Here is a 24,185-nt window from a genome sequence, read left to right as displayed (position 1 = left end):
GCACGCACTGTGGCAACAATCTAGACCCATAGTTTGCAGAGAACAGTTTGTTCCTTTCTACTCTTATGTCTCACTGTTCCCACTTGCCCCCTGCAACAAAATGCTTGCTGCCCATTCTACTCCCTCCAGGCTAGGGCTCAGTTTCTACCATGCCTTAGAACAACTGAATGCAGGCAGATACCCAAAACCATTAGCATTAGGCCCTGGGACTTGTTTAATTTCCAGAAGAGCAAGAACCAGGGTAAGATTTGATACTCCTTTTAACTTACTGAACTCAACCAAAGTAGTATACATTCCTTTTATTTAAAAAGTTGTCCTAACAGTGCATGTTGCACCTATACAAAAGAATCTTTACACTGTCCACACACAGGCATGTTAGGGCTCCAACAGCTGCCACAATCTCAGATCATGAGCTAACACAGCATTCCTGGTACGTGGCATTTAGATGGAGGGGATGGGGCAGAAGGCAGCAGTACTGGGAACTGCCTGGCAAGTGGAATGTGTCCTCCCGTCTTGGGGACAGAGACCCCTGCCAATCCTAGATCCATCAGGGAGAGGAATAGGGACAGAGTCTGTAGGAAGAGCACCAGTGTCACAAGAGGAGGATTACCAGGCTGGAGCAGTATTGGCCAAACGTCTCATGCGCCTAGGAGAGAAAGGTGTAGTTAGTGTTGTGTTAACAGTCTAGTAAAGTCTTGCAGAAATTGACACTTTTGGGGAGGAGACTGCACTTCTAAGAGTTATTATTTATTGCCTAGAGAGGGGTCCAGGGTCACTTGAGTCCCCTGTTGATAATGCTGTGATACAGTGAATTTCTGCAACTACTTTTGTGGGAATTGTGGTCATTAACTTGGACTGAATCAATCCTCCTGTGAGCCATTCAAACAGCATTCGCTGAGAAACAAAATTATTCTGAATCTGTTAATCTACGGTAACAGAATTCTCAGGAAAGAGCTGAGTCAGCATATTTACTATTCCCACACTGCTGGCAGAAAGACTTCAGCAGTTCATTCCTGCCTGGCAGGAGCAATCTCACCCAGCAAGCACAAGTGCTCATGGCAGCTTGTGGGGATAGTGCTCAGTGGCTCTCCAGAGCCAGCAGAGCTGCTCTTGGAATCACAAGAGTGCAGCCCTCAGTCAGGCTGCAGCTGGGAGCTTGCCCATCCTACATCAAGCAGCACTTTACTCGACATAAAAGAAAGCCCTTGTGGCAGTATTCTAGCTAGCATGACAGTGCACAAAGCACTGGTGTTTTTGATGAATGCCTTCCTATAGAAACAGATCCCCGTGCATAAACAGGGAACTCAAGAGAAAGGAAAAACAAAAACAAAACAACCTTTGTTTCAAGTAGGAGATAGTTAAAAATGAAGATTTAAATGTTTGGGGAGTGAGGTGATAGCAGTTTAATATCCTGAGGCAAAAAGGATATGATTTTCTGTTGTGGTGTATGAGTTTGAAATCCTGCCAGCTGGCTCTCAGCAGAAAAAGACAAAACATCAAAGCTTTTAACTTCTGTCTTAGAAACAAGCCAGAAACAGAACTGTCTGAACAAGAGGCAGCACCTTGTATTTCTGTCCTGGTCTCTGATCTTCTTCTCCATCTCAGCATCTGTGAGGGTTTCCAGAAGAGGGCACCACTGGTCAGCATCCCCTGTGTTGCGGATGGCAATTTCCACTGTCGGCAAAGGGTTCTCGCTGCATGGCAGGGCAGGAGGCAACAATGCAACAGTCATCAGTGCTCTGAGTGTTCACTCCCTTGGGCCACTGTCCCAGGGGCAGGACACAAGGAGAACAGAATGTCATTTAATGTCTTTGGTCCTGCTAACTAACTGCTACATCCTTTCAGCACTGTGAGGGGATTTGACAAAGCAAATGCAGCTGAAGCAGTTCCCTTCTGGCAGTGGCCCATTACTGGCTGACAGTGCTCAAACTGAGTAAGTATAGGTAGAGCTTATACCAGTTTATTAACGCTGGGAGCTTCTCCCAAAGTGTTTTTGAGCAGGGAATGTTAACCAGGCTCTTGACCTAGCTTTGTCATTCTGCAACTCAGACTTCCCAGACATAATTTGCCTAGCACATCTCTAGCAGCTTTTCCCTGGCAGAAGTCTAGCTTTGTGAAAAGGGGAGCTTGACAGCAGAACACGTTTGTTTCTCCTAATACTCATAGTAGGTCCTAAAAGACTGCCCTTTCTGTTTCAATTAAAGGCTCTGGCCCTGAGATAAACTACCCTGGTGCTAGGCCCAGCACCAGCAATGGAATGCCAGGCTCTGGCCCAGATCATAAGATCTGCTCCTTGGAGATCTCTGGCCTGAACAGCTGTATTATCACACGCACAAAAATATTTACTGCTTCACTAGCCACTTTACAGCAAAGGTCAACAGGAACCGACCGTGAGTCGCTTCCCAAATATTGACAGCAGAGCTGGAAGCCCAGCATAAATACAGATGACCGTCAGAATGTAAATGTTTGCTTTGAGCTCTGGAAGGTGGCTCAGCCGGAACCGCGCGGGAGGAAGGCGCTGCAGGTGCGCGCCCGCGTCCGCGACGGCCCGCGCGGCCCCGCGCTGCGCAGCCACCCCCGCAGGGAGGAACGCGACTGCCCAGCGCCCTGGGAACAGACCAGAGCTGCATCACAGCTATTAATACAGAATAACAAGGCTTCTCAATAACCCTACAATGAAAAATTCATCCAAAACCTTCTGTATCTGATGTTGGGAGGAAACGTTAGTCAAGTCTACTTCGAGTATCTCCAATGACTGCTAAGCAACATTCAAACCCAGGCATTTCATCCTAAGTCCAACTTGCTACAAAGTCCAGACAAACTGCTCGATTTCTCTCCCTCATTTTTTGGTATGGTTTATTTCTTAGTTACCATGTTCAGCCCTGCGCACATGCCACCTCGCCAGAGAGCACTGCATGTGGCTCCCTAGGAACAGTATCACCATGGGAGATACTGTAGCACTATCCCCCTTAAAATCCCATCAGCCACCTGCTTCCAGTCCTGCCACCTCTCCCGGGCTTTCAGGCTCCCTTTGTTTTGCACAGAGTGGCCCAACTGGAAGAAGTGCCCTGGATTTCCTCAACTGTTAGACAACTTTACCTCTCCCGCAGATGATTAAGAGCCACATGACTTCTCAAACTCCCAGTCCCTGGAGATACTAAGGTTCTTTTGATACAGCTAAAGCAGACCATTCTCTACATCAGTGGAATGTCTCTGGAGCAACAACCACTCCTGTGGTTTGGGAATTCAGGAACTAACCAACCACAGAACCCAAATATCATTAATCACGGGAATGTTTCAAAGTACTCCTTTGCTACAAGAAAAATGGGAAGAGGAGGTCATGTTTGTGCCATGACACAGAACTAGGTTTTAATTAGCTTGTTTCCCCCCACCCATGAATAGCTCATGTCCACAGTTAGTTCTGTTGAGGTTCCCTTCCTCTTCTGTGACTCCCCATTGCAATATTGCAGCAGTCTAAAGAAAGTCCGAAATCCACCTAATTTAACTAGCCTTAAGTGAAAGATCTCTTTAGTAATCAGGGACAGATATACATCTTTATAAATACTACCAAAAGACTGCTATTAATCTGAAATAGCTCACAGCCTGGGCAGTTTTGAATAAAATGTTGCTTGCTAAGCTAGAAAAACCTCATGAGGAAGCAATCAGCTGAAGCAAGAGGCCCCTCAAAACAGATAAGGAATACAGACTGGACCATTTAATACCTTCACTAGAAGGGTTTAATGTCTACGTGATAGCTAGTCTCTTTCCATCCTCTAGTATGAGCCACTTCGGGCATCATTTCAGAATCAAGGAGTTACTTTTTTCTAAATGGAAATAACCTCTGGAGGAAGCAGAGCAGGACTGGTAACAGAGCAGCTGGCCCAGAGCAAACAAGCACCCCTTTTCCAAGCAGGCTGACCACACAAGAAAGCCCCAGAGGGAGGAGGGCAGCCAGCTGCCCCACAGCTCCTCCTCACTCATCTCCACTCCAGCTGCTCCCCGTCTCTCCCTGGGGGGTACATGCACACAATCCCCCTTGCTGTCTGGGCAGGTCATCCCGTTTTCCTGAACGGACCCTGGCACTTCTAGAAAACAGGCATCAACAGGACCACCTTCCCCCTCCTGTGCAAATACAGCGTTTGCTGAACCCCCAGGCTTCGGCGCTCGGACAGCCTGCCAGCACAGACACTCGCACGTTAGCAGGCACCGAGAGCCTGTGCACTCGGCAACGTACAGAGGGTAACATCAGCACAGCAACCCGCCACAGAGCACTGCTCAGCACAACTGGAAGCGATTACCACCGAGACAGGTCACCAAGCTGACTCATCAAGCCTGACATGGCTGCATTCCAGCTACAAGGAGGGCCTAGGATCAAGCCAGCTTTAACTCGGCCAGGCTAGCGAGCTACGGCTCCAATCAGGCCGGGCTCAAAGCACCAAAGCTTAAGCAAGGGCATGGCCTGAGCAGAGCAAAACGGAGGAAACAGAAATGTGTCTGGAGCTGATCACAGATTAGAGGGAGGCACAAGGCAAAGTCACTGTTTATTATGTTGGTCTTTCATTCTGTGGCCAAAGCTGAGATTTCATCATCAATATTCCAGCCCTGTGATGTATTACACACCTCATACAAAAAGATCCTCAAGCACAAGCAGACTGATTCATACCAGGCTCTCCTTTAAAACAAAAGACTAAGTAGTAGATCACACTGCTTTTTTTGTTCATTAGTCAGGCAGCCAGCAACAGCAGATCTGTGTCTCAGGGAGATGCAACCTAAGCTGCACAGGCGTCACCAGCATTCTGGATGCTTTGGTTAGTTCCAGCCCCAGACCTCCTGTAATCCATAAGAGTCCCTCCATTTCATACAAATCACATGCTCTGTCTCCCTACCATGTCTTGTGTATCTAATCTAAGCATCCTGCTACTTCAGGGCAATCAGCAACAAAGAACAGTGAGAAAAGAAGGAAGCTCTGAAAGCTGCTAGGGTTGCCCAAACAGTTGTCTTTAAATGATACTAGCTCTATGGGAATTACCTTTTAAAATCACCAGGAAGGATAAGAAAGGATGTCCAAGTAAGAAAGGGTCTTTAATTGCCCCTACTTACTTGATAAGCTCTCTTGCAAAGGTGGTGGTTTTAGGTGCTAGTGAGCACATAAAACTGAGAGACTTTTACCACAGAAGACCTCTTTAAAGAAGACAGAACTGGTGCAAGCAACCATCATCAGGACCGAATCCAAATGAAACACTATGTCATTTAAAGATTCATTGATGCTAAAATCTATGAAGCAAGAACAGGCATCCACACCCACACCAGTAACATGAGAGCTCTGTACCTGAAGGCGTATGTCTTCTGATGCCAGCTCAGCTGTCCCCGGATACTGTAGGCTATAGTGGTGACAAACTCCCCACCCAGGCCAAGCTCGGAGCACAGCTTCAAGGCAAACTTTTCTGGTGAATTCTCCTTCTCTGACATGTCCCATTCAAACTGGTCTACAAGGGAGATGTTCCCTACGTGGATGTTTAGCTAGAGAGAAGAAAGAAACACAAGTCAGTTGTTTCCATCTGTCCCAACAGTTGGTCAAAGGTAATTTAACATGGACAAGGGAAGCAGAGGCAAACTCTAGTTCATTGCATCTGCAGAGCTCCTGAACCAAATTCTTTAATTCCAGTAGGATGAAGACAGCTCAGCAATGTAAATCAAGGTTCAGCTCTTCCAAAAGGACAGCACATGCTTTAACTGAACTCCTCCACCATTTCATGGACATTTAGTAATCTGCCACTTTGGTGCTGTCCTCCACACAATCAGCAAAAGTAACCTGGACAAAGGACTAGAATTAAGAGCTCCTTGGTTCTGAAGGAAGACTCTGTACTTTTCTTACCCTATACCATAACCAGACAAGTGATTTGGCTCCTTTTCTACCTTTGCTTTCATGTATTACCTTAATAATAACTCGTTGATCTGACTGGTCTTCTAGAATACTGTCTGTTGGGTATGACTCTATCTGTTGTCGGATGGCGGAGGCAATAGCAGGGACGAAGGTCAGAGGATTCAAATCCAGGTCATCACAAAGAATCTCAGAAAACATTTCTGGGGTCATTAGCTTTTCTGACAGAGAACAAGAATGAACAGACATCATTAATTTTCTTGGTAATCAATGTCTTCCATGTACAGAATACACAAAGTTAAGCCTATAGCGATAGCGTAAAGAGGGGAATCCCAAGTGCATCATCTTTTGCTGTTAAAGGGATGTTTAGTTTCAGGTTTGCAAGAACACATGCACACTGACACATGGAACTGAACTAAGCACCTTCCTTATTTCCTCTTGGAGACAACACAGTTATAGCCTAATAATCCAAATAAGCATAAAGCAGCCATACACATTAAATGTTTAAGGTACCTTATCTAACAGAATGGTCTCATTAGGCTGCTGAGCTGGGTCAGAAGAACGGGCCAGTTAAAACACTTCAATTAATACATCTCTAGGGGTGACTACAACCCATAAAGGTGGCACAGCATCCACTAAGAGACACGAGAGCTGAACAGAGCCCACTCAACTGTGAGGGCTTTAACTCTCTGTATAGAGAATAAGGACATGCATCACCATGCTGCCTCTCTTTGCATATTCCGTGGGGGACACCGCACTCTCTCTCTCCACCCTCAGGAAACTCTCCTTCCTACCTACCGTTCATGTTCCACGTAAACGCGTCTCTGAGTTTCTGCCCATCAATTTCCATATCGAGCCTGATTGGAACCAGAACCTCCGGCTGCGACGCATTCTCATGGATCACCGCTGGGTCATGGTCATCAAAGCTAATACAAAAAGCAGTAACAGTGTGAAGCTCAAAAAACAAAACAAAACAAAAACATCTGGCACTTGGAGCTCCAGATCCCCATTAGTCCTTATGTAGGCTCCTCAATGCAAACTTACAGGCCTGTAGCAACCAACACTGATTTTTTTTTTAATCACATGCATCATAATCTATTTCTGCAAATAAAAGAGCCTTTCCAAGGTTAGCTTTTATCTTAGTCTCCTCAACTGTTCACCAGAAAACAGTAGTTATGAGTTACAGCAGCATCTTCCAATGAAGGAAATCAGATACAAAGCCACTGGAATGTGTCAGTGAGAGGCAATCTCAGTCCTTGAAATACATGCAAATCCTGTATGTGAAATGCCAACTGTTCAGCAAATCATGGAAAAAAATCTAAGGAACCCATCAGGAAAAGAATGGACAGTTTTACTGACAAAAATGAAAGCTTATGTTTTGAGATGCCTGAACCATGGCTGGCTGCTTATGGAAGAGCCTCCAGACATACAGTTCAACGGAAAACCTCTAAATTAGATACATGTAAGTCTCTTGTTAGAGACAAATCAGAGCATTATGCTAACACATCAGCACTCTTCTGGCAGTGCCTCGTGTCTGTAATGGGTTTTGGTTTTCAGAAGCGAGCAGCTGTCTTACCAGAGCGGAAATGTCCTCTTCTTATCCCTGCCCATGCGATTCCTGTTGATCGTTGTTGAACACGGCACCGCATCCAGGTGATGAGAGCTGTTGGGTAAGGTCGGCACCCACTGGTTGTTCCTCTTGGCCTTCTGTTCCCTAATGAAGGGGACTATGTGTTAAGATGTACACCATGAACATCACTGCTACTATTTAAGGAATAATATAGCTTTCATCTTTAAATCCTTATGAAATTAAATCCATTTATCCAGCAATCCATTTAAATCCTGTTATGAAATTCTGACATTTTATCCTGGAACCTAAACCAATATTGTTCCACAGAGAACTCATGTTCCATACTCACCCCCAGAAAGCCCACCCTCCAGTTCACACTCATTACATGCAAAACTAGGTATATCTTTATAAATATCAATATACATATAATTTTTCTGTCTATATAAGGTGACTGCTAAGAACTGTGATTACTCAAAAAACAACAAAAAACACCCCAAAACAACAACAAAAAAACGGCCAGTGCAGAAAGTATTCTGCAAAACAGCCATTAGACTTGAAAAGAGTAATTTCAAAAAAAGCAGTACCATCAAATGTTGATGTTTTCCTTCTTGTTTTATGTAGGCAATAACTTTGTCTTCCCAAGCTGGAGATTTTCATTTATCCAACACTGCAAATCTTTTTTTTTAGTACAGAGCAGCAAGCACATACTAAACTCTGCACCATGGGTTCATGCAGTGACATGTCCTGTCAAGGACAGGACAGCGTTTCTTGTCCAACCCAACACCTTCCAAGCAACTCTGGTTCAGTTTCAGTCCTCACTGCCGCTCGTTACCTGAGGTAGGTGGGAGGTTCTGTGCTGATAGACACTGCTTTATACTTCTCATCATTGCCATCCAAGATCTCTTCCACTTCAGAGGCTTTTAACAGTGTCACACTAGTAGCTAAAGTGGTATAGCCGTGATCTACCACCAGGAAAGATGCCAAGAGTTAAACATGGAAAATAGTATCATATAGCAACAGAATATTAATCGGATTTATAGTAATAGGCTCTCCCTGCCATGCAGATGGGACTAAAATAAATTTAGCTGGAGTGAATATATCCCCCTTTTAAAAGTACTCTGGATTTCAATCATCCTCTTGTAGATGCTGAATTTTAGAGGGAGATTTTAAGAAGACATTTTGAACATGTGGAATAAATGGAAATCACTTTCTACTGCCATTTCTGAATTGCCCGAAGTCCTCACTCCAGGATACTCTGCTACTTGGAGATTAATTGCACTGCAGTAACTAAAAGGCCAGATGTGGTTTGTGGCACTTATCAAATAAAATCTCGTTTTGACATTGACATAACAGAAAAAACAAGTGTGACTTCCTTTGGCGGGAAAGGGGGCTTTTTTTTGTGTGTGGGTAATTTACCTAAGTTAGAAAGCAATGCTAGCAAAAAAACAAAAACTACAGAAATAAAAGTCCTTGGATCCTTATAAAGTATTAGATAAACATTAAATCTAATATGGTTTTATCTGAGGGAAATCATATGATTTAGCTCTACACTCCTAGGACCTGAGGTTAAATCTCTTCCATGGCCTTTCAGGATGAAAAGGCCCAAGAAATAAAAGATCCTCAGTTTGCCCAAGGGTTTGAAATAGAGAGGCAACAATAAACAAAACTGAGTGGCTGAACAGACCCATCAGATATTAGTGAAAGCTAAGTCTTCTTCAGCAAAGGAAGCTGAAACTGAGAAGACTCGGGGAAGAGCAAAAATCTTGAGGCAGGTCTGGCTGAACTGCAGAGACTGTGTGTACTTGGAAAGGCCATAGTGTTCTGGGAAAGAAAAGTTAAGTGTATGATCAGGATGCACAATTGGGGCAACCACAAAGAGATCAGATGAAGATTAGCCATTAGTACATATTTTAAAAGCACCAAAGGTTGCTTTCTGTAGCAAAACCAAGAATAACACACAGATAAGACTTACATCTCCTGGGACTGTGAGATCGCTGATTCTCTGTTGGAGAGAAAAGAAAAAAGCAACAAGTCAGCAGGATACTTGCAGGAAGGAGACATTAAGCCCATAATGAATCATTTTTATTATGCTCAGAAGAGTTTACAACAGGTTATTCTGCTAAGAATTTTAACTTTTTGTTATTAGTTGCTGATAAAGAATAACCCTGACACAGCAGAATTCTCACTGCAACAACTACATCAGTAGCAGCACCACCAAACTCTGGCAGTCATAAATATTCACTCTCTGCAAGAAGAAAGGTTAAGTAGAGACTCACACTTTCAACAGAACATCTTGGTAACATCCCTGACAGTGTGACAAAAGGGACAAAAACATCCCTGCCTTTGTCAACAGCACAGCATAACACTTTCTTCTGGGATGGCTTTGCTTTGTGATAAACATGGTTGACCCCAGAAAAGCCACAACGTGCATTTGATTTTAGAACATGTTTGATCACATCAGGTTCCCTGCTAGACAGGGCCAGAAGCTGCTAGTGCCATTGCTGCAGAGTCCCCATCACTGAAGCCACCAGGAGGATCTGTGCAGCCCTAAGGACATATGAGCTTCCGAAGCTCCAGACCACATTTTCCAAAGCAATTCTCCCGACTTCAGTGCTGGGGTATTTACTCATGTCCTTACCATGGGAAGATGCCACTATCTTCTTCCTCTCTTCCACTGTGGCTAGTCGCCTCCACAGTGAGGGGTATCTCTTGTACAGGGAACCCCGGAACATACGCAGATAATTTCCCACCTGCAGGCAGAAATGGAGAGATGTGGCCTGGAGAAATGTTCCATCTGGAAAGACCTTCAGGAGAAGCTGCAGCAGATTCAGGACTCTGCATTGACATATAGGATATCTAAAGACGATTTTTGTTTGTTTTGCTTTTGTTGAAAGACTCTTATAACACCATATTTTTATAGCAATAGAGAGCAATGCTCTTACCAGCATTTATTTCACTAGTCTGGTAAGCAAAAACTCCCATCCATTGACAGCAATCCATTTAATAGGAAAACCCCTTCACTTTCATGCATTTTTGAACAATCTCATGTTTCCTCTACTCCAGCTGCTGTTTCAGTGGACAGTGCTCCACAGGATTACATCAAAGCAGACACCCAGCTCTGCACCTATATCGTGTTTCACCTCTGTGCCATCCAGACATTGCTCGGGTAGCCCGGAGACCCGCCTGGGCTTTTACTTGAAATTCCCTGAGCACGCAGAACACGGGCACTGCCAACAATCCTCTCTCAAACTAAAACCCTCGAAGCAGTTCCGCGCTTTGAGGACGCTCGCCCATGCTGCACGCTGCACCAGGACTTGCTGCACAGAATTTCCCGACTATAAAAGGGATGAGCGGGAAGGCTGGCGGAGCCGGGACCGGGCTGGGGCAGCGGGGGCGCCCTGAGGAAAGGGGGGGAGGGGGCGCCCTCATGGGTCCCCCGCACCCACGGGGGACGTCCCCGCTCCCGCCTGGGGGTTCCCACCGAGCCTGGCTCCGAACGCTGCCCCCCCCCCCCCAGCTCCCTGCGCCCCCCAAGCGCAGCCCCCCGAACCTGCCCCCTCCCACAGGCCCCAACGGGCCCCCTGTGGTCCCCACAGCTCCCGAGCCAGCACATCCCCCCGCACCATGACCCCTGTTGCTCCCTGCAGCCTGCCCTCCCCCCCGGTCCCCCCGCACCCCAGCTCAGCTCCCCCGAGCACCCCCAGGCCCGCCGGGTCCGCCCGCAGCCCCCCCGGCTCCGCCCGGGCCCATTGTGCGCGCGGCCGCGCCGCACCTCGGAGCCGATCATGTAGAACTCGCCGTCCTCCTCCAGCTGGAACTTGACGGGCTTCTGCCCGAAGGTTTTGCTCAGCGCCATCATCATCATGGTGACGGCGGCGGCGCCCGCAGCGCGGGGCGAGACCGAGAACGAGGGGCAACGAGGGCGGCAACGACAGGCAGCGCCGCGGCCTAGTCCGGGCGCCGCCCCGCGCATGCGCCGGCGCGCCCCGCCCCCGCCACCCCGCGCTGCCCCCCCGGGGGCGGCCCCTGAGGAGGGGCGGGGCCACCCGTAACGGCCGTTAACGGCCGCCAAGGGTCGCGCGCTGAGGTACGGCGGAGAGATAGGGCAGGCTCGGGCGACAGGCCGGTTTATTGGTAGAGCACAGTACATAAATATATACATAGTATATATAGAGAGGTATAACGCGGGAGGGAGGAGCTCGGGCCTGGCCTCAGTTCGCCCCAGGGAGGGTCAGCGGTGTGGCTGCAGGGCGAGTTTCAAGGCAGGTCCCAGTTGCAAGCCCTTCGTCTCTCTCTCTCTTTTTTTTGCACGCCGTGGTGTAGCATGTGCAAGGAGCCGAGCTTGTGCACGGCCAGAGTGGTGTCCGGCTGGACCTGTCTGCTGCAAGTAGGGAGTGGCACAGTGCAGTCAGTGCAGTCGCCTAGTATCAGGAGCCAAAGGTAGGGAGAATGTACAGAGCACAAGGGCAGTGGCCAGCACTGCAACCTAGCACCTTGCAAGGAAGGAGGTACATTGGCTATTTACAAAACCGTATAAAATTATAACGCATACTAGTGGTACAAATAAAACCAGGAGTAGGGCTGTGCCAGGGTACCATTGCAACCGCAGTGAAGCTACCCTCGCGACATAGCCACACGTCTGGGTTTCTCCATGGGCAGTCAGTGACCTGAGAACTTCCTGGCTAAGGGTGAGGAAGGCATCTTGGTGGAATCCTCCCTCCAACGCTGAGGGCTGGAACAGCAGATGGGATGCTGCTGTGAGCAATGTAAACATCGGAAATACCACCAGATCAGTTTAATGTGATAGGGTCTGGGTTAATTAGGAAAACCTGACCCCATTTCAGCATTACTCAAGGTCTCTGGGGATGCTATTGCTAGAAGAGCCTGGCCACGTTAGGGATTTAGTGGCTGCTCTGTCTGTAGAGAACATGCCGGCCACTTTGCTTTGATAGCAACTGAAGCTGGGGCTGCTGAACCTGGAGAGGAGCAGCCTTTGTCCCTTGTGACAAACACCAGTTGTGTCAGATGCTGAGCCTTAAAGGGAGCCAGAAGTGGCAGTGGGAGCCCTGTGTCTGGGCGGCTGCTGGATATAAGGGAGACAAGAGGGAAATGTGGAGGACATGGGCATCCTTTTTCATCTGAAGGAGTTGGAGACGGGTGTGCAGCTGAAGAAGTCCTGGCTGATCTGACGTGGGTAGCCGTCCAGCACTTTGACTTGCACCGGGTCAAATTTCCAGTAGTTTTGGCCTCTCAGAAAGTAGGCAAAACCTGTGGATGAGAGAGAAAGGGTTAGGAAAGACAAGACCTATACAGCTCAGAGTTCTTTCCTAGCATTTTGTTTTGCTGATGCTCCACAGCATCTTCAGTCTTTTCTGGATTTGTGACTTGCACTGTTCTCTCCTGCTTTAGTTTTGGTAGAAGAGCAAATGGTGGATTTTATTTTGCATATTGCGTGGTTTTAAATATGGTGTTCCAGTGCAGTATCCTGGCCCTGGAAGGGCAGAGGGAACTTAGAACCTGAGCAGGACCAATGGCAGGGAGCTTGTGAGGACCCACTGAAGAGCACCTGTTACCGCAGGGATATTTCTCTGGGGCTTAAGTCAATGCTGGAAGCACGGATGAGCTATTCCACCATATCCAGTAATGGCTGGAGAGTGTCCCTTGTTATTGAGCATCTAAATCTGCTCAGTTCTTCCACCTGGGCCAGCCTGAAAACCCACCCCAGAGCAGGCCTTGTCCCTGCTGGCACTGACCAAACTCATCCTGAAAAGCAGCATCAATTTCCTGAGGGACGCCACGCCAGTCAGCCATGGTCCGAGGGTAGATGTTGTCCACCTGACGGGTATGAGGGTTGAAGCGCCAGTAGTTGCCTCCACTGAAGATGTAGATCTTGTTCTTCTCAGCCCCCCACACCAAAGCTGCCTGGACAGGAGAAGCAGGAAGGCCCAGCTCCACAATAGGGGTGGGGCCAGAAACCCGCCTTTCGCCTTCATAAATCCAGTATTGCGAGTCTGTTGAGGAGACAGAAAAGGGAGGAAAGCTCAGAAAATCTTTAGTGTCTGATAACTTGACACTGATCTGTGGAACTGGAGGTGATGCCTGTGATGCCTTGGCAGAGCTCCCATGGAAAGGGGAGAAAATTCACCACTATCACAGATCCTATCACCAACAGGCATTTGAAGCCCTAGGAGCACAAGCTGAATTCCCACCTCTGTCCAACCCAGAGGGTGTCAGTGGGTAGGATGAGGCAGAGTGCTTTACCAGGTGTCTTTTCTCTATTAGTAGAAGTTGTTATAAAATAATTTGGCTTTGCATTTGAGCTGTCCAGCTGCCCAGACTGTTTTCTCATTGGTTTATCGCAGTGGAGAGCCCCGCACGCGTGCGGAAGGACGTGTTTCTCTCGAGATGCTCCAGTCATCTGGGTCTGGTCTTAGTTTTCAAGTAGGCATTTGGGCAATGGATCAAAGCCCTGAGCTTTAAGTTTGCTCTAGTTATGTGGAGGGAGGATCAGAACCTGTTGCTGGATAAAATGATTTACAAAGCTGTGGAGATTGACAGGGTGAAGGTTGATTCCTGTGACACCTATGCTGTGAAGCGTTGGACTGCCAGGTGGGAGGAAGAGGGAAAAATGGATCATGCTATGACTGGAGAGCGGGCACATCCCTTGTATGCCATATCTGTGCATGGGATAGGATGGGACGGACCTGCACTTAACAAGCCCTGCTCTTAGAGGAGAACATCCGTGGGCATGCACAGGCATAATGAGGACACGTGAATCTAAAGGAGCGATCTACAACCAACAAGAGGTTGCTAAACTAAAAGAGAGACTGGAAACTTATTTCCAGTTTAGATTAAAATGGGAATCTCTGTAATTACCCTACAGCATGTAATACTTTTCCCTTATCTTGTTTTAACTCATGGTAAGAGCCTGCCAAATTTAGCACTGTAAAACCTTGTCTGCAGGTCAGGTGCAAAGTAATCTGCTTATGCAATAACAATGCCTGCAAGCTGCTCGGTGCATTTTCTGGTACTTGATCTCATGGTGTACAGAGGAGCATGCCTGCACAGGGCAGCTGCTAGCGACTTAATCCTGCATCCTCTCTATTAAATTTCCACAAAAGTAGCATTAAAGAAAACAGTGAAGCTGGAACAGGCGCTATTACTGCTCTGGGGCTCCAGAAATGCCTAGGAGGAGGTTTGACTCCTCTGTAAGTGATTGTTTTTCAACCTCTGCAGTGGCTGGGGATTGCCTGGCTCTGTGCACAGCCTCTTTGTAGGCTAATTCAGCCTTAGAGCAATGTGTCCAGACCCTTGAGCAGGAAAGATGGTGTGGCACAGGCTCAGGAGATATGGCAACCTGTGAAATTATGTCTTGAGCCTCTTTCTTGCACAATGCTTTCCAGGGCAGCTGGGAGCAGTTGGTGGAGCCTTTAGAAGTTTAATAGTAATGTTGGTTCCCATCTTCCCTTAGGCTGGGGCTGCTGGAGGTACAGTGGCCAATGCTCATCTGTTTCTTGCACAGGACTCAGTTGCAGAAAAACCTTTCTATTCCCATAGCTGAACCAACAACATAATGAAAAGGCATTCTGTAAAACATCAGAGTGCATTTTGAACTGCGTGCCCTGGGTGAGCCCTGGGATGAAGAGAGGTGCAGCACTCTTCTGTGATACCTGAGCTGATCACTAATTCTTGGTGACTGAGGATGGCAATGAACCTGCCTTTTTCTTCCTCATGCTTCCATCCCCAGGGACAGCAAGCATTTCCTTTGTCTTCTGCTGCCAGCAGCATTGCTGAGGTAGAGGATCAAATAAAACAACTGTCCTTTTTCCAAAGGAGGAAAATATCCTGGCTATGTCTAAAATAAAAGTGCTTCCTCCTCCTCTATTCTCCCTCAATATCTGCTAAATGCTAAAACAGAGAAGGAAAAAACTACAAAGGATCGTTGGTGTCCAGAGGTAGCTTCTCATGGCAGCTTGTTGGATCCTGAATAGCCCTCAATAAAGAAGATGCTTTTCCAAGCCCTCTGATCCCCATCCAAGTCTTACCTTGGAAAAACCAGATATTGCCCTGAGGGTCCTCAAAGGTGGCATCAACGGAGCTGGGGATCCCCTGCCAGTGACGAGAGGCCAGAGCCGGGTAGCCAGCCTGCAGTTTGCCAGCTCGCAGCCGCCACACAAAGCGGGACTTGAAGAAGAACAGCTCACCCCGGATGGTGGACACGGCATCGAAATCTGTGTTGCAGGCGTCGGGCTGTACAGACTGCCAAAGCACAGCCTGGTCAGGCATCTGAACTCGCAGGAGCCTGCCCTCACCCGGCTGTGTTCAACTGACCACACATCCCTGTGTCCAGGCCTCTCCTCCCCACCTCTCTGACCACTCCAGCTCTGAAGGACTCTGCATCCTGCCAGCATCTCATCAGCAAAAGCTGCTGACACTCTCTGCTCCTTGCAGCAGTGGCTTTTCTTAAACTGTTTCTTAGTGACCCTGCTTGGAGGAAGACATCTCAGGTGTGACTTGGCAGAAGGAGGTTTAAACAGCAGGATCCCCATTCGCTGTGACTTACAGCACTCGCTACAGGAGTGGTCAAGCAGCTCCATGGCTGCAATACTCCATGGGTCCCTAGGGCAGGTGTCCTGGTTTCAACCAGGTTTTGGCTGGACAAGTGTTTCTCAAGACCCCTGCCCAGCACATCCCAGCTATAGTTGGCAATAGGGCCTGGCCTGGGCATGGTCAGGCTGCCTGGCAGAATGTGGGGAGTACCCGGGCTCTGCTCTACCTGAACACAGCATGGCAAAAACATGGGTGGAAGATACAGGCCTAACAGACTTGAGCCTGCTGGTAGTCTCAGGTAAGCACAGTTGCAGGAGCTGGGAACAAACCAACATGCTCATAGTGCTAGGAGAGGACAAGCTGTTCACTCACCTCCACGTTGGTGATCTCATTTGTTTCAAGGTCTGGCTGAGGTGGCTCTGCTGGCTGGGTCGGGGTTGGATTGGGATCAAGTTTGGGTTTCCCGTAGAGGTACTGGATACCTTGTTTATCATCCTCACTCAGGCTGAGTGGGTAGCGGAAAATGTAGAAAGGAGACATCAGCGACTTGGAGACAGCTGTGTGCTGCAGGCCGAGCACATGGCCAAACTCGTGAGCAGCCACTTGGAGGAGGTCAGTGCCTAAAAAGGGAAAAGATGGGAGATGTTTTTACCTACCTGTCTGAGATGGGCATCGGTGAGGGAACACAGAGGTCAGCGCTTGCTACACAGACAGCAGAGGGAGCTCATTTATGGCTTGTGTGAGGAACTATAGCAGGAAGGTGGCATTTAAAACTCCATAAAAATTCCTCCAAAGTCAAGGCCTGGCCTTTCTTCACCTCTCAAGCAGATGTATGGGAGTTCATATTTTAGAAGTACATGACCTGAAAGCATCTACAAAAGGCAAGGGGGAAGAAGGAGATTTCACTATGCAAATATGTAGTTTGGCAGATGTTATTTAGCTTCCAGTGGATCATTTTTGATACTGTTATATTCTGGAAAGGAGGCATAATAAGAAGCAAAGCTTGTGAACAGAGGCCAGAGGTTGTTTGTTGACAAGTCTCAGCGTATTCGTTCACTTGGCTTCAACCAGAAATCCTCCAAGCTGCAGCCCAAGTGATGAGAAAGGCTGGAATGTAAGTCAGCTCATCTTGTTGTTCCAAGCAGGCTATTTCTGCTGGCTCCTGGGAAGCAGGTCACTTCCCAGCACAGGGATGGTGGGGAAGCTGTTGGGAACAATGCCTGGAAAGGACCAAGAGGAAGGTGAGCTTCTGGCTTCCTCTGCTGATTAATGTTACATCAAAGTGATAAATTTCCATGGCACTGGCACAATTAAATTGACCACATCTAGGTTATCTGAGAATATGGGATTTCTACATCAGTGATTTATTACAAACTTTCAAGACACTTGTTTAGCTTGGCAGGCTCCTCACTTGATGCTTTCCAGTGTTGGCAGATCTGCGGTGCTGTTGTCAGGTTTGTGGGAGGGAGCTGAACAACGGCAGGGCTGCAAGCACAGGGTACTGGGAGGGCCCCCTCAGGGTCCTGCTTCGTGCCTGCCTCTGGGGTGGCCCCAGGGCTCACGCTGCACTCCTAGTTCTGGTCTTCCCTCTGCGAAATGGGGCTAAGGATTTCTCTGTCTTACTGAGTGCTGAGACAAGGATTAACCTGTGTTTATGTTATAAAGCTCTTTTCAGCATATTAAATGGCAATTAGGTGCCATTTAAAGAGCTTTTACTACATGTCTTTGTGGAAAACTTAGAGGCAGGGGTAAAGGCTGCAGAATAGGGCTAGATTTTGATGGGAGCTGGCGTGTGTTTTGGCAGTTCCCAGTTTTCCACCAACACTATCCTTGTGGGATAAATTCTTCAACAGCAGAGGCAGCCCCAACAGGGTGAAAAACTCCCTAAGTGGGAGACGGTCAGAAAGATCAGGTGCTTCATATGATTCTTGTTTTGAGTCACTGTAAGGGGAGTTGGAGATATGACATTTCTGTCCCTCCATGCAAAGGACTTGGAGGGCATAGAGCTGGCACGGAAATGGAGATGCAGCAGTGGGTCTATCTGAGCCTTGAATGTTGGCATGGACAAAATATTTGGGAAACCCCAGAGGGACAGGGTTCATCTTAGGCTTTGTGGTTGTTTCTCGTTCCCTGTAGATTAACTGAGAAGGAGGAGGAGGGCTTGACCTGAGTGAATTTGGGTGGGTCTTTGCAGAAGTGGGTACTTTGGGCACTGATCCAGGTGTTTCCGGGCAGTACTGCAATATCTCATGAGATAGCGTGACGCCAGGCCCCCAGTGCCAAAGCAGAAAGCCACCAGCCAGGATCTATAATTAGCAGGGGGAAAAAATAAAAAGTAATTTTTGATTCAATGTGGCGTTGTTTATGGTCAGAGCATTCCCAGGCTACAGTGAGAGACCCGAAGCCTGGGTAGTTTCCCTTTATGGACTTGTTCACGGAGAAAAGACTTTGCAGGCAGGCATGTGCAGTGTGTGCAGGGACAGGACCGAGATCTCACTGCTCTGTTGTCCTTTGGAAGATGGGTGCATCACCTGGCACCTGAGCCTCAGTCTTCTTCCCTCTTCTATTTCTGATGTTTCCCACTGGTGCTGGGTGCAATTCCTGAATGGTGGGACATGTGCTGAGCAGAGGAGCAGTCTCCTCTCCCCTGCATAGACCCCCTGGGAAATCAGGCTCCTTATACTGGACACAAGCTTTGCTGTGGCTGAAAGGTGATGAGGAAAGACTAATTGCAGGTGGACTTGAAAGCAGTGGGAGGGACACATACCACATAAATATGACTGTTGCCTTTGAGTTTTACAGGGGCCCTGCTCACATCACAGTTAAATCATTTCTAAGTGCACTGATATCCATCCTGGAGAGTCCTCAGCTCCCTCTGAAACAGTACCGTACCCAGGTTGTTCCCAATAGTCCAGGTCTCATCATAGTCAAAATGGACGTCTCCCTCGCGGTGGGTCTTGGGAAAGAATGCGTGTGCCAGGATCCCTCCAGGCCCATCAAAAGGCAGGTTATCTCCATGCCAGTACCTGCAGGGAAACACATTGCACCTCAGACAAACGGTGTTGTACCTCAGATGAACAGCATCCTATGGCCCAAGGTCTGAAACCACCATCAGGGGACAGGAGATCTCGCTCCTGTTAAAAGATAATCCCAACAGTCAGCACTGATTTTTGCTCATCATGTTCGGTGCTGGGGGACCGAGAAGGCAAAACTCAGGCACATGAAGCCCTGGGGAGTATTTATGCTTTTCTCATGGAGGTTTCTTTCCTCCCCCGTTCAGTTTTCAGGCTGACCACAGAGCCTAAATAATTAAGGAAGTGACTGCTCGAGCCAAGATTAAGTCAGCATAGCTGAACGGCAGTGGGATGTAGAGGCGCAGCCAGCTGAGAACATGGCCAAATCCTCAGGTCCACACACAAGCCAAGCCTGCCGCTGATGGTGAAGGAAACCCATGGCAGCTGCGACCACTTCAGAGATCTGAGGGGGCACAAACAGCTATAGAGAATGCAATTCCCACCACTGCTCAGGCAATCTGCACTGCTTTTATTAGCTTTGTACAAACAGCAGCGGAGGGAAAATAGCCCCCATGGCTGTTTTGCCAAAACAGAATTTTAGGCTGGGAGCCAAAATTCATTTAACTAAGAAACTATATTTGTCCTGGGCCAGACATTTAGCTCGTTCAGTCAAGGGACAGGATGAAGGACCTGAAGATGTTAAGTCAGGACAAGACTTAGGAAAACAACCATAGGGCAGAGAAACATAAACATACTAGTAAAACTAATGAGCAATTAGTAGTGGTGCTGTGCACAGCTCTCATGGAGCTGCTGCACTTTCACCAAGCAGCCCTCAACTGACAAAAAAGTCCCAAAGTCTGAAAGTGGCAACATGAGCCTCCATTTAAGAACCTCAATCGTGTGCTGACAGTTCATTTTGCTCTAGTAAAAGCCTAGAGATCTTGCTGGCAGGGCTGCTGCTGCACTGGGCAAGGATCGCTGCCTGCCATGCTCACCTGGTGAAGTCAATGACAATGTCTGCCCGGCCCTCCTGCACCTCGCTGAAGGTCAGCGGGGTCACATCGCTCCACACTTTCAAAGCTTCCTCAATGGTCCGTCTCACTTTAGCTTTTACGAGTTGCCATGGGAACCTGACAATTCTGAAAGGCAACAGGCACTGGATGAGGACAGGCACTGCTGTCATGAGGACACTAGGCATAGGATCAGTAACATTAGGGTAGCCAGTCTCTGTTAGTGCCAAAATATCCCCAGTGCACAGGTGCACTGCTCCAGCAGCCTCTTCCAAGGAATGTATGCAGCAGATAAATCTCATCAGTGCTGGACCCTTCTTGCTGGTGGGCCCAGAGGGGACTTCTCCAGACCAATTCTCTGAACAGCTGCCACTGGCCTGGCCTGATGTGCCCAGCAGCGCTGCAGTTATTGTCACTGCTGAGAGGACCCATAAAGGTGCTGATCAGAAAGGTGGCCCCTTTCTGGGAACTAAATCCTCATCACTGTGGAGGGCAGTGGAGCAGGGAGTCTGTGACAAAATCGTCACCCTGCCCTTTTGGTGGCTCTGATATCAACTCATAATTCCATCTGGTGGTCTCTTACAGACAGAGCTGCTGTCTCTGTTATTACCCAACTAGATAGTGACTGTGAGAGACCACAGTGCTCCCACCATGACAGGGCTGCCACCTTCTTGTGCAACTAGAAACCTTGTGATGGTTACTTCCGAATAACTTTGTGGAAGATCTCTGTTTCTCTGAAATGCTGCAGCATTTCCCAGGTCTGTGCCTCATGAGTCCATGAACACAGCGGTACATGGGAATGATGTGGTGTGATTTTTTCCTTCTGAAATTCTGCTCTAAGGGCGTTGTTTTTGCCCCTGGAAAGCTGAGCTTGCTTCGAGCAGCTGATGGCTCTTATGTGCTCCTGTCACATAAACAGACTGTAAGGGCTGCTGCAGAGGGAGTTTCTATTCCCTTCAGATAACAATGTCGGCATGTGTTCATCTCAGCTGTGTTTCTTTCTTTGAGACTGTTGACCAGAGGAAAAAGCCTTTCTGTTACCTACAGCCTCTCAAGGCTATGAGGAAAGACTCTCCTGCACTTGATTAAATACAGCATGATTGAAGTGCTGTCAAAGAACATATGAAGATGCTCACTTCTCCACTCCTGTTTCTGTGGGCAATTAGGGAGACAGAGGCCCATCATTCCTTAAGTGTGTCCTGCACATTCGTGTGTGAAAATGTGTGGGGTGATTTGGGCAAAACTTTACCCTGAGGTTGTGTTTATGGGAATGTCAGGAACAGCAGAATAAAAGGGGCTATTTAAAACAAGCTGAGAGCTGCCAGACTGGCGGCAGTGGGGCCAAGACGCAGCAGGAGTGGCTGGGGAGGCCCTGCATGTGCCAGGGGTTCAGTGTAGGGAAGTAAACATGCAGGAGTGATGGGTGGCACTGATGTGGGGCTCCCTGGGGGCGACGCAAGAGCTGGGCAGGCTGTGTCTGGACAGGGTGGGCAGCAGCAGTGCTAAGGGGATGTGGGTGAGGGGGTGCGGTGGCACTGGTGCAATCCCCCTGACTTGCCCATGTGCGACTCGCCCGTTCCCAGGCTGCGGCTGCCCTCCAGGTATATGGGCATGTCACAGGGAAGCACAGCCTGCTGTGTTCCAAGTGACCTCGCACTGAGAGCTTTGCAGAGGGGTAACCACACCAGCCTAATGCCCTGTCCTGGCCTCTCTTACTTGTAGGTGAGGTCAGTCTTGTCCCAGCGCCCGCCTGAGAGGACGAACCGCTTCTGCCGATTGCGCCCGTTCTGGCTGTCAGGCGGCGTGGGGAGGTCGGGCACGCCGCAGCGAGGTGGGTTCCAGCTGGCCGCCAGCTCCTCGGCACCTGTGGGGAAGCCCTTGGTGGGCACACCAGTCCCCACAGCACTGACCAGGGAAGAAAGCCAGGGACTCTGCTCCTTCCAGGTGTGGTGTTTTCGAGACACATCCTGAAAGAGAAAATGAAAGAACTTCAGTGCCTGGACAGGGACTCCTGGTGCAAAGTGGCAAGTGCCTGGACAGGGAATCCTGGTGGCAGTCCTGCAGTGGTGAGTTCCATGTCTCTCTAGGGCCACCACACCCTGCTGTGGGCACATCTGCTCCCCAAAAAGAGCTGCTGTTCCCTGTCTCTCGTGGTGACCCTGGGCTCTGCTGCACCCAGGCCAGTGTTCACCTGGGAGGCAGTATGCAAGGCCATGGCATTCCCTGAGCACTGCTCTATTTTGGTTCACTCTTCCTTGGCAGATGGCCGGCAGGAAATGCTTTTGCAAATTGTGGATGAGAACCAGACCCTCCAAAAAAGAAAGAATTCACTAGGGAGTAAACTCTCCCCCTTTACCCCACATGCTTTTAACCTCTATTCCACACTGGCCCTGGGTAGGCATAGTTGCTAATGAGAGGAAGCCATTAGCCCCCCAGCACACAGTTGCACCCCCTCTTTTCCCTCCCATGATATCCCCTTGTTGTCCTGGCATGCTGAACAGTCCCTCAGCATGGTAGGACACAGTGTAAGCCGGAGAGCAGGACACACAGGACTGAGGATTGGCTTGGAGCTGGGGCACAGGGCAGTGGTGACTTCCCCCTGTGAAAACACAGTGATGAGGGGCACAAAGACAGTGATGGAGCACTGTCTCAGGTCCCACTTGACAGCAGGGTTATGGGGCACAGTGCCTCCACAGCGCATGACCCAAACTAAATTTACAGTCTGCTGTGAGGCATGTAGGGTGAGAGAGTGTGTAAGTCCACAAGTACGAGGCTGCACAATGCAAACATCCAAGTGCAGAATTTGTCACCTAATTCTGTGCAGCTAAGTTGAAAGATGTTTGAGCATGAGGAGGAATCAGTGACGCATCTCTATCCCAAGAGATGGGCTGCCATCCAGCAGGGCTCCAGAGAGATGATCCCCTTCCTATCATTGGAAAGGGCTTTATCTTCCAGGGCAGTTTTCCTTCCTGCTTTGCCAGGGATGTGAAGGTCAGGCTGGCGTGATGCCAGCACTGCCATGATGCCGTGTAATCCGCATGTTGCCGTCGCACTGTTCCCCTACAATGAGCCCATTCATGCGGGCAGGAATGAAGTGTGAAGCACATGGCATTAATTCCACTGTCGGACTCCCATCTCTGTAGTGGCCCTGTGCCTTTGAGCAATGCATGGATGGACACAAGAACTGGGCAGGTCACGCAAGGTGCATTTTAGGTGTCTGGCTTATTTCTGTCACCACTCCAGCATGCTGGCTTGTCCTTCCCAGCCAGTCCCTATAACTTGGCTGCTCTCACCTCTTGCTATCCTTTGCCTCAGAAACCAGGCCCTGCATCAGCCCAATCTGGGTGTCTGTGGCGCACTTTGATGCACCACAGGAATTGCACCATCTGCCCTCCAAAGAGCAAAAGGCATTTTAAGTGTTGTATAACAACACTTACCCAGCCCACCAGCTATGGCACTGAGTCTATTTAATGCTTTAATCAAAGGAGGGTGTGAGGGGTGGCCTGTCCAAGGTGAGTGCCACACTGCTCCTGGTGAATACTGGAACCCTGCCAAGTTGGAGATACCTGTGTTTCTATCAGGAGCAATTTGAGAGCTGTCTGGCACCCTGCCTGGGCCGGCAGCTCATGGCTGCAAGAGGCACGTGAAGCTGATAAGATCCATGTCTTGGCCAGCATCTTGTTCTCAGCCCTGGTGAGTTTCTGCTGAGTGCATGATGGCAGCTGATCTTGCTGGTGCTTTTCCCTGGAGTCCGGTCTGAAGGCACTTTCTAGTATTCACTACACATTCACTGCCATGAATTCTGAGAGCACTTGCCACCACCTGAAGCCACTCTGAAGGACTTGCCACTCTGGGCACATCAGGTAATGAATGTGTCTGGATTCCCAGGAGCAGGAGATGCTGGCCAGCCACGCCAAGTCACACAAGCAGCAGGAGCGGAGATGGATCATGGGGAAAGCCCTTGTTGTGGAGCTGGGAGTGCTGTGAAGTCCTCAAGGAATCACTTAGGTAGGCAGGGGGCTGGAGCTGAGCCAGCTGGCTGGCTTTTTGTCTCAGCCATGTCAAGGACATTCCTGGGCTGCTGGAAGGTCCAGACAGTCTCCCAGAAAGGCCTATTATTGGCTTCATGTCTGGGGATACTGGTACAAGTTTGGGACCAT

At 48.8% G+C, this 24,185-nt stretch overlaps 2 protein-coding genes across 2 annotated transcripts; both read right to left on the bottom strand.

Annotated features, from left to right (window-relative positions):
* Window positions 1-284: 284 nt before the first annotated feature.
* On the bottom strand, window positions 285-11,331 carry SMARCB1 (SWI/SNF related BAF chromatin remodeling complex subunit B1). Its single transcript, XM_088532350.1, has 10 exons — window positions 11,224-11,331; window positions 10,090-10,201; window positions 9,424-9,453; window positions 8,284-8,413; window positions 7,458-7,595; window positions 6,680-6,807; window positions 5,936-6,102; window positions 5,330-5,520; window positions 1,563-1,694; window positions 285-646 (listed from the first exon to the last, which is right to left on the bottom strand). Exons 1-10 carry the CDS (start codon window positions 11,314-11,316, stop codon window positions 607-609), a joined length of 1,161 nt encoding a protein of 386 aa, XP_088388476.1. The 5' UTR covers window positions 11,317-11,331; the 3' UTR covers window positions 285-606.
* A 987-nt stretch (window positions 11,332-12,318) lies between these two features.
* On the bottom strand, window positions 12,319-22,427 carry MMP11 (matrix metallopeptidase 11). The gene is made up of 8 exons (XM_010217418.2): window positions 22,382-22,427; window positions 21,742-22,036; window positions 20,011-20,154; window positions 18,894-19,027; window positions 16,374-16,621; window positions 15,497-15,710; window positions 13,205-13,462; window positions 12,319-12,719 (listed from the first exon to the last, which is right to left on the bottom strand). Exons 1-8 carry the CDS (start codon window positions 22,425-22,427, stop codon window positions 12,586-12,588), a joined length of 1,473 nt encoding a protein of 490 aa, XP_010215720.1. The 3' UTR covers window positions 12,319-12,585.
* Window positions 22,428-24,185: the final 1,758 nt, after the last annotated feature.

Source organism: Tinamus guttatus, unplaced genomic scaffold (assembly GCF_059628265.1).
Source record: "Tinamus guttatus ecotype Peru unplaced genomic scaffold, ASM5962826v1 Tinamus_guttatus_pri_ptg000459l, whole genome shotgun sequence".
Lineage (NCBI taxonomy): Eukaryota > Metazoa > Chordata > Aves > Tinamiformes > Tinamidae > Tinamus > Tinamus guttatus.
The sequence above is the reverse complement of the archived record's forward strand: the minus strand, read 5'-3'. Positions and strand labels throughout refer to the sequence as shown.